The sequence below is a fragment of the Erpetoichthys calabaricus genome, chromosome 2 (genome assembly GCF_900747795.2).
Source record: "Erpetoichthys calabaricus chromosome 2, fErpCal1.3, whole genome shotgun sequence".
Lineage (NCBI taxonomy): Eukaryota > Metazoa > Chordata > Cladistia > Polypteriformes > Polypteridae > Erpetoichthys > Erpetoichthys calabaricus.
Window position 1 is genome coordinate 273,872,135 of NC_041395.2, and position 13,793 is coordinate 273,885,927.

The following is a 13,793-nucleotide window of genomic DNA, read 5'->3' on the forward strand; positions in this document are numbered from 1 at the left end:
TTATTTTATTAGGTACTTTACTATACTGTACTTTACTCCAACTTACAAAAATCTTGAAATTAAGTAACTTGGAATTGTTACATTGTCTCAAATTTTGCTGTCTGTGTGCTTCTTGCAATTTTAAATGTATTCCTGTTGCTCAAATGTAGTACAAAGTTTCAGTCAATTTTCTTAATTACTTTTCCTGCACTATAGGGTTAAAGGGGGCTACAGCTTATTCCAAAAGGATGGTTTGAAATACAGGATCCAGCAGGAGATGCTAGCCCACCATGGGACACTCAGTTAGAATGGTTTATTGTATAGTCACCAATCACTGTAGGCTATGCATGTTTGAAATGTAGCAGGAAGCCAAAGTACCCAAGCAAAACCCAAAAAAAGGGAACATGCAAGCTCCATGCAGGCAGTGCCCTAAAGTCGTATGGCAACAGCACTGATCACTGTATCACCTGTGTTTCAGTGTAACCTTAATAAAATCAAAAACACATTACTGTGGCAAGATAGAATGACTGGGAGAATTGCTTAGAAATGCATAATTACCGGATCTTAAGATTTTTATACCTTTTGACGCCAATGTTTTCTTGGGAGTCATAGTCTTTACCCACATTTTAACCTGGATTTTTTTCTGCCCATGTGTACAGTATTGTTGAATAATACAAAATTGTTTTATTTATTTTATTCACTGAAAATGTTATAATAGCTTTGAATTAATATTTTTAAATCAGAAGAGAGCTGTATTGCCTACTGCTTCGGTTTGATTCTTTTAATTTTTTTTACATTTACACATTTTTTACTCTTATCTTGTATGGTTGTAGGGAGCTAGTCTCTATTCTGGCAGCTATGAGTGGTAGGCAAGAACCTAGCCCCCCATCATGGGGCTAACTCAGGCACACACCAATAATCATTTAGTAATCTAACCTGCACAATGTCAAAGTACTGTATTTTATTATATTTCATCTTTCACATGTGCATTGTATTATAGTGTTGCTTCACTACTTTTATGAATAAGAGCTCATATGTTTGTAAATTAGGATGTTAGTTTAAACTGCAATAGTTCAGAATTTATTACATCATTTCATATATGCTGTCACAATCAAAAGATGTATTGTTATGTTCATTCAGGATGCCACATTATTTGCGAGCTGTTGTACACAGATGGAGGTGTGATGGCTTCTACTTTCTTGGACAGGTCCCTGGTGCCTCACAGCCATATTTAGCATTAAATGATGCTACAAATGAATAAAATCATTTGTTAATAATTACTTCCTTATTATTGGCTATTCATTTATTGAGCAACATTTTACACTAAAGAAAAGCTTAATTTTTTGGCTGTGAAACTGCTATTAAAGCAAGGCTTATTGACTGTGCAAATTGATAACAATGGTTAAGATGCAAAAAGTTGGCATTATTTCCACTTTTGTGCTTGTTAGCAGTGGCTTGACTGAGCTTTAAATTTGAACCTAAAAATGCTGCCATCAGCACCAACTACCCTTTAGATTAGTACACATCTCTGAATCCCCTGCACATACTTAGAACAGCTGAATGTCACAGCATAAAAAATAATACTTGTTAACTAATTTCCCAAAGCTCCTTTTTCAATCTTTAATTTGTTTTTTCTTCTTTTTTTTTTTTTTTTTGTAATGCCAAAGGGTACGCCATTAAGTCGGGCTGATTTAAGGGCTGTCAACATCAACCTCTGCGACATGTGTGTTATCCTGTCAGCCAATCAGAACAATATCGATGATGCTTCGCTGCAGGACAAGGAATGCATCTTGGCGTCACTCAACATCAAATCTATGCAGTTTGATGACAGCATTGGGGTCTTGCAGGCTAATTCCCAAGGTAAGGACTGCCCTATAATACTTCCCAGCAATGCCTACAGGGGACAGGACCTGGCAAAAAGAATATCCCTCACTCAAAGATTCAAACAACCTCACATCACTTTGTTTGACAGTTAAACCTGCTGATTACTGTGATGGTTTAAAGAAACAGTGCACATGTTCTTAGAGTGTTACAGAGAAGCACATTTTACAATGAGCGGGATGTTCATAAGTAATGTCATTTTTTCTATAGATGTGTTTTTCTATTATTTGTTGATAGTCTTATAAAATGAAAATCTATTTTAATGCTACTAGAAAAGCTCAATTCCTTTATGGTGTACAATATTCTATTCCATCCATTATCTGAACCCACTTGTCCCAATAAAGTATTTCAAAATCTGATTAAATAGTAATTATAAACAGATGTAATAAGCATTGCTTTATGCAGTTCAGAATTTTTTCTGCCTGAACAATTTGGTTTTAATGAAATTCTATTATCATAGCCGTAGATTTTAACTAAAGGCAATATCTTGTATGCTCAGTGTTTTTGTAAAATTTGCTTTCCCAGAACTGTGAGGCAGCGTGTAGAGTGAACCTTTCAGTGCACCTACTGATATTTCTGCTAGTACTTTTGCATTCTCTATTCCGATGTATTTCTTTGGCATTAATCTAGTAACTGCTGTGTTTCGGGTTTAAAAAGTTGACTTTTACACTCTTATTGTGCTGTTGTATCATTCTTTGCAATACAAATGTATTTGTTAGTATTACCAAACATATTAACAGAAGCATTTTGAACCTTCATTTTGGCAAGACATGATGATTTATGCTCCACAGTTATTATGTTCTTATTTACTGAACATTTTTTTATGAAATTGAAATTTATTTATCTTACCAAGTTGCCATTTGCATTGTTAATGACAGTTATAATGACAAGCACTGAATGACTGGAGATTGGCTTAATATCCAGTACATTCAGCATATTCTGGGTCAAACATGCACATAACTAAAAATGGCACACTTGCATCACTATAATACTGTATTCAATGGACAGAAACAAGCAAATTGGCAGAAACGAAGAGTGGAAAAAGTAATGTGTTTGGAGAACATCAGTCAAGTGCAACTTTAGGAAAAAAGAAAAGCCCAAGAGCAGTAAAGCCACACCTTGCCAAGTGACATAACGTGTCACACTTATCTGAAGCTGCACACCACAGTTGACAGTTCTGATTTATTCAATGACTTTTGGGTGACATCCAAGAAATTCTGACAAACTATTAGAAAATTAGGGATATTGTTAAGAGGTAAAAACAGCCTTTTGAGGCGGTCTCAAACCTGATAGATATCCTTTTCGGGGGAGGCAGTGCTAGAAGTACTGTTTAGGTTTGGTTCCATCATGGTGGCCAAGTGGCACTAGAAACACACTGGACACTGTGGGGTTGTTTTGAAAAATATTTCTCTTCCTTGTTGTATGGTAGAAGGGAACAGTGCCGTAGGTCTAGGAGAATGGAGTAGTACCCATTTTTAAAAACAAGGACAGGAAGGTGTATTCCAGTTACAGAGGGGATCATCCTCACTATCCTTTTCTGGTGTATTGGTATTATGATTTTATCCAGTAGCTGAACCTCAGATTGAACAGATGCAATATAATTTCTCTCCTGGCTTCTGAAACAGTGTACTGGACCAACTCTTTATCCTCTTGTACTAATCATGTCTACATGGGCTTTGTTGACATAGAAAAATGTTTTGACAGCATAATCAAAGATATTAGCTTTGAAGGTACTATAAGAGAATGGGGTTCTGGGACCTCTGCTGTTGACCATTTGCTCACTGTGTTTTGAGTTTTGCACATTCACTTTTAAGTCAAGATCATTCATTGTTGGCACTGGACCCTACTAAGGGTACATTACATTACCTCTCCTATTTGTGATTTTCATGGACAAGAGGTCAAAGTGCAGCTGAGATTTGGAAACTATCCATTATTGCATCTCTACTGTTTTTAAATAATGTTGTCCTCTTTGCCTTATCAAACTATGATTCCAGGTGTGCTCTGTGATCTAGACCTCACAACTATGATAATTAGTATATTCAGATCTGAGGTCATGGTGCTCTTCCAGAAAGGGGCAGGTTGTTCTCTATAGATAAGTGCTGTACTCAGATACAAAAGCTTGTCTCTGATAAATTATCTGTATGAATTATTTCACCAGGAAAGGGAGCACTGAAGGACAAAAACAAAAGAATATTTAGAACAATAGGCCTGGAGTCAAATCCTGGAAGGCAGAAATACCAAAGCACAATATTTAATTCAAAATCAATGTTGTAAACTTACCATTGCAAAATATCCTGATGATGACACAATTTCATGAGGTTTTTTCACATTCTATCCAGAATCTTAGATGCTGGGGTCTCTGTGCTACCACCTTAAATAGTCACAGAGTGAATGACATCACAAGCCAAGCTCCATGCAAAATCCTGTTCCCGCTAAGGAAATCCTATTAGAATGTTGTGAACACAAAATGGCAGCAGGATGATGTCACTAAAGAAACAAAAAAATAATTTTGTTATTTCTTTGTTAAAAAGAAGAAATGATATGTCAAAATCATGCTGCATTTCAAAAGAATAAGGTTTAAGTAGCTGTTCCATATGGAGGTGTTCAAGAACCTCTGCGTTATATTTGTTAGTGAAAGTAGAGATAATTGTGAGATTGACTGATTTATTGGTGCAGCAGTTCTATGATTTTTGTACTGGGCTGTGATAGTGAAGTAGGAGCTAAGTCCATGGACAAAGTTATTTGTTTACTTTTCAGGCTACAATCTTTGTGTAATGACTAAAAGAATTAGATTGCAACTAGAAAGTGGCTAAATCAAACTTCTTGCACAGGGTCGCGCTGTTCACTCTCAGTAAAAAGGTGAGGAGCACTTTCCAGATAAAGACAAGCCAGATGAGATGGTGTGAGCATTTAGTTAGAATTTCCCTGGGCTCATTTCTCAAGATGAATGGAAGGCGTGACCCAGTGAGAGAAGACCCAGGGCCAGACCTAGGACACTCTGGAGAGATATAATCCCTCCTCCTCTTCCTATATTGATTGTCCAGGGATAATGTGGGTATTCGTAAAGGAAGACTGAGGGAGTTGATGAAGATAAAGATTGGCTGGAGACCCCAGCTCATCATGTTGCTGTTATGGCCCTTATCAGGAAAAGCTGAAAGAAAATGAAATAATTTTTAATGTTTTTAAAGCTTTGTAATAACAACAAAATCAATATAAGAAATGCCTGATACATGCTCTGACAAATATTCTGTGTGCAAGAATATAATATGTTTTGTTTCAGAGGTTCATTGACCAGACAGAAAAAAAGCTCTATTATATTTTAGAATATTAATCTTAAATTAATTCTTTAAGTCTCCAGTTTGCCCTTGCTGCATATTACTAAAGTTTTTTTTTCTTGAGTCAATTATTTTCATTGGACTATTTTTTGCCTAAACGGAATTCCAATAAAACATTAGAAAACACTTTACAATAATTACACCTATTTTTTTCTCCGGTTTTGTATATATTTCAGTCCCGCACAATTACAATGAAGTTTATGATTTAAGTGATCTTGTACATTTGACAGTCATTCAGCTGTGACAGTTAACTTAATTAACCATTTAGTCATCATTAATACTCAACTTTACATTAGGACATGGGTACACTTGTAGCATTTTTATACTGACTGTTATCCCAGCTTAGACTTAGACATGTGAAAACAAATAAACATATATAATACTTTTAAACTCACTAAGGTTTCATTTGGTTTGTTATTAACATCTCTACACTGTTAAAAATGCTGTATGGTAGTAAAATAAAAAATGTTCAAATAAGGAACTTACAGGATGAAAACAGGGCTAAAATCAGAGTAAAAGAGAGAAAGCATATAGTGGTTAAAATTTCATTGTGAATACTCAATATTTATTCTTCAGTTAATAGGGCTTATTATTATTGTTCTTACATTTTAAGTCCTGCTTCAGTAGTAAGCAGATCTATTACAATGGCTTTATTTTAGCTGGATGACTTTTTAGAAGTAATTTTTGCATTAGTGTATGATTCTGTTTAGACCTAGATTAAACGATTATTCACAAATTATTCTTAATAATGGGATGCTTCCAGGGATAATATGAGAAACGCTATTGAAATTCACTTCCACAGAAAAACATAGACTAAATATTTGTTCTGATACAGAGTTGAGGGTGGGGAGATGGCAATGCTGGTAGCTTTTTGCACAAAACAGAGGGCAGTTTTGGACAGGGCATCATTTTATCAAAGGGCATTTTCAACAATCAGTTTAAACCCGTTTCCCCAACAAGAAAGAAAGTATCCAGTTTTGAGTTATCAGCCCAGTGCTTAGAAAAAAATAAGGTATTATTTAGGTTAAAGACACAAAGAGTCAAAGAACACATACTGTATAGGAACATTATTGTGTATTTAAGCTTTAAATCCGTTTTTACCTGAATATTGGTAACTCACCAAAATAATATTGAATTAAATATGCTGAAACTGTGTTATTACATCAGTTTCATTTTTGTTATTTGATGTAATTCACCAAACAACCTCTTGTGAGTTGTTGTGAGGGAATATAACATTGCTTTGTAAGGTTGATTCATATACTATATCAGCAGCTATGGCTGTACTGTATACTGTAATGTAAAAATCACATTTGCTCTTAAAATATTAGATGGGTAATTTATTTAACGATTATCTTGTCATTATGTACATAATAATATCCCTTAGTTCACCACCTAATATAGTAGTATGCTGGATTGAGTCATTTTCCCTTTTCAAATTATATCAGACTACAGCCTTAAAAAGCAATTTAATATTTTTTCTGAACATTTATGACAAGAGAATGATATACATGGATAGAATCTGAAAGGCAATTAAATCAAATGATACCAGCAATTTCGGGGCAGCCATCAGAAAGAAAACTGCCTTAAAGGTGTGTTTTGTAGTATGTTTGTTATATGGCATTTCCTTATTTTTAAGGTAACTGTTTTATATTTATAACTGAGCGCATTTTCTGAATTGCTTTTAATCTGCCACATGGCTATAGTCTCTAAGGGAACTCTCCTAAATGAGTCCTAGGATTCAGAAAGCTGCATAACTAGTAAACATAGAAAGCTGACATTAAATATAAGACAATTTTGATTCGGAAAGCTTCTTTTTTGCTTGCTTCTACATGTAGAATTATTTGGTCATTTAAGAGCTTGATGTTGCATAAAATATTAAAATCATTTTTTAATACAAAGCTATGATCTTAAATTATCCCATAATTTTATAATGGTTTAATCTGCAATACAATGGTTTTATTTTTTATGGTATATGTCATTATTCTGTAGAGTATAATAATCATGGTAAATTTTAAACTCTAGTGTCCTTGGGTGTAAGCTTTATAGGCAACAATTCATGGGTTGATTACTCTCTTGAGATCAAAATTTGAAAGCCTCCTATAACATAACAAATGGACTGGGTCCATTTTTAGCCCTTATTAGATGTACTATATCAACTAGATTTAAGTATTAAGGTCTATGCTTCAGTTATTTTATAAATATTTAACTTTATGTAGTTTTCTAAAGATATTGAATCATATATAGTATAGCAAACAGCATACAGGGTTTTCAGCCAATGACTTGCATGCACATTAGCAATGAAAGTGCCTTAAATACGCGTATCAGCAAGTATAATGTGAAAACTGTGGCAAAATCATAGAAGTGTATCATTTTGGACAGAGATCCATGCAAACTATCCCGTTTTTTAATATTATACAAAAGTAAGTTGCATAAAGTTAATTGTAAAAAATATTTAGAGATACATTAATTATTACCAACAATTCACATGATATCCATTGGTTTTAACATCTTTAAAAATAAAAAGATCAGGGGACTTGAGGACTGGGAATGAAAATGAAATAAAATGTTAGCTTTTGTCTTGCAGATGGGAGCTGCCCTTTCAAGCATTAGCAGAAATAATGAAAACATTATGAAACACAGAAGATGTCAAGTCTGTTAAGGCTAATTGTCAATAGCCAGCCTAAAGCACAGAACTGCTATAGTGGATGTTTCCTTAAACTTTAATGAGATGATTAGATGTTCATGAAAATGTTGTTTCTGCTGTTGATTGTAATAGTAGTACTGTACTGTATAATCTGATAAATTAAGGTTAGAAATTATTTAAGAGTATGGTTTTGATCAAGCAGGATAATGGTGCTCATGATTCTCATTACACAATTTTTCTTTGTTTTTGTAAATATCAAATTTACTACCTTACCTGGAGCATCTTTTTTCATACATAATTTGTTTGATAGATATCTAAATATACTGTATATAATTAACATATACAATTTTTATTTTTAATACCCCAGTTTCAATTATCCTTCCATCTATTATCAATCCCTAGGAATCCTTTTTATGGTATTTTTTCTGACCTCATTGGTTACAGAGGCTTGAACCAACCTTCAGTTAGTTCATCTCAGGGAATACTCACACCCCCCCCCCACCCGTACTACTTATATTTTGCGTAATTGAAGTTGTCTGGTAATTGTAACAAAGGTGCTATATAGGTGCCCAACCTGACACAGATTCACACTGGAAACACACATATAAAATAAATAAACTTTTATTTTCTTCACCTGTGGGGCACGCCTTCCCCGTAATCCCCACAGGCACAATACAGTCCCAAAATTGCACTAACACAAAACACACTCCTCCCAGGCAACCTCGTCCTCCTCCACCCGACTCTGGCCGCAGAGTGGTGGTTGCTGGCTCCTTTTATAGTCCACCCGGAAGTGCTCCAGGTGCTTGATTGCCAACATCTGGCTGTACTTCCGGGTGTGGCGAATATGCTGCCCTAATGGGCTCAGGAGTCCCAGCTGCAGCACCCCCTGGTGGAACCCAACAGGGCTACACAAAACTTAAACCCCCACGAAGCCCTTGGGGAGTCCGAGGCACCGCTGCAACCCAGGGAGGCTTCCATCTAGTGTCCAGGGGGAGATACTGAGTTTCCCATCCTTGCTCCCCCAGAAGATGTGCTGCAGAGGCGTCCCAGCCGGGCATAGGCCCTGGCCACCTGCCACATAATGTAACCTGCATGATGTGGAAGGAAACCCAGAGAAATACCTATACTTAGACCCGAACAATGTAAAATAGTTTCAGATTCAAGGACTGTTGCATTCAGGTGGAAATTTAAAGATTTAGGGCACCAACCGTTTTTAAAATTTCCAAAGCTTTAGCTTGCTGCTGGCATGAATCCTGGTGTGCTGCCCAGAGCACGTCAAGCATGAATAGACAGATTGTGTTTGAGCTTTGCGCATTTTTGTGCAGCAGCTGGAATATGACAGTGATTTAAATTCTGACATGAGACGTTTGGCTTTTTAAGTGGTCTAGGCCGACTTTATTTATTTATTGAAAATGAGTTGTTCCAGCATCCTTAACTTTTTGAGACATCTGAAAAAGTACAAAGCTTCTGTTAGGTAAAAATCTTTTTGTGTTATGTACATATAAATTCCACATTTTCTGTTTAGTTAAAATTAGCCAAAAACTTCACTTTTGTGTAAGTCTGTAATGAAAACTGATATTTTAGGTATATTTCAAAAGTGAAAAATTTACCCACCTATTTAAGGTTAAATTATTGCACTTCCAAGAGCATATTTTTCTGAAACAATGGTGTTTTTTGGTAGGATTTACATCTTTCCTAATACTATGTGCAGGTTTCTTCTTCTTTGGAATTTTCTGGAAGAAAGCTGTTCTTGATTTAAGAATTTAGATTAATTAAATTAAAACCTTATAATTATGGAAATGTGTTACTTACTATATTAAGTAATTCATTTTTAATATGGGGCGGCACGGTGGCGCAGTGGGTAGCGCTGCTGCCTCGCAGTTGGGAGATCTGGGGACCTGGGTTCGCTTCCTGGGTCCTCCCTGCGTGGAGTTTGCATGTTCTCCCCGTGTCTGCGTGGGTTTCCTCCGGGCGCTCCGGTTTCCTCCCACAGTCCAAAGACATGCAGGTTAGGTGGATTGGCGATTCTAAATTGGCCCTAGTGTGTGTTTGGTGTGTGGGTGTGTTTGTGTGTGTCCTGCGGTGGGTTGGCACCCTGCCCAGGATTGGTTCCCTGCCTTGTGCCCTGTATTGGCTGGGATTGGCTCCAGCAGACCCCCGTGACCCTGTGTTCGGATTCAGCGGGTTGGAAAATGGATGGATGGATGGATTTTTAATATGGTTTCTTGCAATTCTAGAATTTTTTACTTTAAATGTTTGTTGCAATGCTACATTAGTATACTCTTGTTTTTCCCCAAGACATCTTGAGGAAAAGGAGATCAAGATTATCCTTATGCTTTGTTTCACATGTACAAGTCATATTTGATATGAATGACCTTTGTGGATAAATACACCTATACAGCTAGTAAAATTTGATACAGATCTTCCTAAAAATCAGTCACTAAAATAACAAAAAAGCATTTTATGCACCAATCAGCTCCAACATTAAAACCATATTGACAGGTAAAGTGAATAACATTGATTATCTCATTACAATGGCACTGGTCAAAGGGTGAGATATATTAGGCAAGAAATGAACAGTCAGTTCTTGAAGGAAATGTGTTGAAAGCAGAAAAAATGGGCAAGCGTAAAGATGTGAGTGACTTTGACAAGGGCTAAATGATGATGGCTAGACGACTGGCTCAAAGTATCTCCAAAACGGCAGGTCTTGTGGGGGTCTTCACTGTATGCAGTGGTTAGTACCTACCAAAAGTGGTCCTAGGAAGTAAACCAAGTGAACCAGTGACAGGGTCATGAGCTCCCAAAGCTCATTGATGCGCATAGGGATCGACGACCAGCCCATCTGGTCCGAGCTTATAGAAGAGGCATTGTAGCGCAAATCTCTGAAAAACATAATAATACCCATAAGAGAAAGGTGTCAGAACACACTGTGTATTGAAGCTTACTGTGTATACAGCTTCAAAGCTGCAGACCAGTCAGAGTGCCCATGCTGACCACTGCCCACCGACGCAACCACCTGCGAGTGTATGAGATTCAGATTTCAATCATTGATCAATGGAAGAAGGTGGCCTGGACTGATGAATCATGTTTTCATTTAGATCATATGGACACCAATGTGCTATGTGTTTACCTAGGGAGGAGATGGCAGCAGGATGCACTATGGGAATAAGGCATGCCAGAGGAGGCATTGTGATGCTATAGACAATTATATGCTGGGAAACCTAGGGTCCCATCATTCATATAGATGTTAATTTGACACAGATCGTTGCAGTCCACATACACCCCTTCATGGCAATGGTATTCCCTGATGGCAGTAGCCTCTTTCAGCAGGATAATGAACCTTAGCACATTGCAAAAATTGTTCAGGAATGGTTTTAGTAACATGACAAAGAGTTCAAGGTGTTGATTTGGGCTCCAAATTCCCCAGATCTCAATCCAATCGAACATCTGTAGGATCTGCTGAAAAATTAGTCCAATACATTGAAGCCCCACCTCACAACACTGACAATTTGGTCTGCTGCTAACTTCTTGGAGTTACATACTATAGGACACCTTCAGAGGTCTTGTGGAGTTTACTCCTTGATGGCAGCACAAAGGGGACAGACCTGCATAATAATAGGCAGTGATTGTAATGTTGATGCTAATCGGTATATAGTATATCAAACATATGTTTTGTTTTTGTATTCTTCAGTGTTTTTGTATGTGGGGCCAAAAAGGGGCAAACATCATAATTTTCTATATTATATTCACAGTTTTGGTTTATGAGTATTTACTACAGTTTGCATGCATACTTCATTGGTTTTCCTATGTACTTGTAAAATACTGGTTTCATTCATGTGATCTGTATTGGTTTGTGTGTGTGGGTATGTTATTGGTTGGTGTATGAGCTATATTAGTTTGTATAGGTATAGTTCTGGTCTGCATATGAACTATGATAATTCACACTTCTATCATTGGTTCACCTGTATTTATTACAGGTTTATGAGTGAACTACATTGGTTTGCATTCGTACAGTATATGCTATCAGTATGCATATGAACTATAATGGTGATGTTTCTATATGATTGGTGTACTTACATATAACATTGATTTTATATGTGAGGTGTACTATTTTCATGCACATCTGGTGCTGGTTTTGCATGGGTAATATATCAGTTTTGCAAATTATGAGTTTTATGTATGTAATTGAATGCTGGTTTTATGTATGGTATGTTCATGTATTCGTGAGAAGTGTTGGGCAAGAAAGGGCAACTCTAGGGCTGGTATAGCTATTGTAAGTGTCCCCCAACACCCAACTGTCAAAATGGGGTTGCCTAAACATGGGTGAAGTGAAACATTTAACTCCACCTATAATTTGTAAATGTCACGTTTTGTCCCACCCACACATTCAAGCAGGTACTGCATAAAGTACTTTTCTACTATTGCCTGTGAAGTTTTTTCGACATGAAATCAGTGGAAATTAGAAATATATGAGCTATCCTAAAGCAGTTTTAGTCATTTGCCTTTTTTTTCTTTTTAAGTAAATGTCTGATGTGACCCATCCAAACCATTCAGTACAGTTCACCTGTAGATTATTTTTAAATCCTAACACTGAGTTGAATAAGCATCACAGAACAATGAAAAAGACGCATTTTATCAAATACATTTGAAGTGGCATGCGAATGGAAATTAAGGATGAATACATCAACATAAATTTCATTCTGAAGTTGAAGCCAGCTACTTATTTGCTGTTAGCTACTTACAATATTTGTTTTTAGCCAGCTTATGCAAACCAGTTACCTACTCTACATTAATAACCAGGCACAACAGTCTATAATATATACATTATTTTTCATCCTTAAAATTCATCAGTTATTTGAAAAAATAAATATTCCCCATTTTGGCCCTGCACAGTTACAAATGGATTACGTCGAGCCATCTTCATTTTCACAATTTTGTGATAAGACCAATCCCTTTGTTAAATTGCATGTGAGTTTGCCTGACCCACGGGTCTAATTGAGTGACAAATTTGACACAGAACTTTGTTATTTAATTGGCACTTGGCATGTTTTGGGAATTGGCTTTTTAATGTCTCAGAGCATCACAGTGGTTAATGCCATTGCTAATATGTGTGATCTCTGTCATGCAGTTCTTGACTAAAAGTGTGGGCAAGACCTTTGTCTGCATATTATGGGTGGGGTCACACATTGAACTCCACCCACATTTAGGCAAATTTCTGATGCACAGCAGGAAAGAACTTCCCAGAGCAATAGTTCAGAATAACATATTGAAAAATTCAAATATTTTCTTTTTTGTTGCAATAAAAATGTAAAAGTGCTTGGCAATAATCATTACCGATTAATGTTATTTGACATTAAGGTTGTAATAACAAACTTTAAAAGTTTTAAATGTTAGGAGGAGGAGGAGGAGGTTAGGAGCACGCACTGATACAGTGCATTTCTGCACCCACCACATGACAAACCAACTCAGGATCCCCAGATTAGGACCTGAGTGCAGCCAAGCAATGGGTGACACCTCAGCACCACACTAGTTCAGATGGAGTGGAGCACTGTGTGATTTTTTATGGTGGCTGGAGTGCCAGTTCTGCCACCAACCCCCAGGTTTTTCCCTGCAGGTTTGAGGGCCTGCATGCAGTAGGATTATGAATATTTTAAGAAGTTTAGTGCATTTTATAGGTAAATCAAAATCTGTATATTTAGTTTTTCATGTTTGCTGCAGGGGTGGCACGGTGGCGCAGTGGTAGCACTGCTGCCTCGCAGTAAGGAGACCTGGGTTCGCTTCCCGGGTCCTCCCTGCATGGAGTTTGCATGTTCTCCCCATGTCTGCGTGGGTTTCCTCCGGGTGCTCCGGTTTCCTCCCACGGTCCAAAGACATGCAGGTTAGGTGCATTGACGATTCTAAATTGTCCCTAGTGTGTGCTTGGTGTGTGTGTGTTTGTGTGCCCTGCATTGGGC

At 36.9% G+C, this 13,793-nt stretch overlaps 1 protein-coding gene across 15 annotated transcripts in view; it reads left to right on the top strand.

Moving 5' to 3' along the window:
• Nucleotides 1-13,793, top strand: part of kcnma1a (potassium large conductance calcium-activated channel, subfamily M, alpha member 1a) — a 733,327-nt gene that overhangs the window by 666,733 nt on the left and 52,801 nt on the right. For all 15 annotated transcript variants that reach the window (XM_051923733.1, XM_051923735.1, XM_051923728.1 and 12 more), the window contains one exon: nt 1,647-1,839. In XM_051923733.1, coding sequence (XP_051779693.1) covers nt 1,647-1,839 — 193 coding nt within the window. The remainder of the gene's footprint in view (nt 1-1,646; nt 1,840-13,793) is intronic.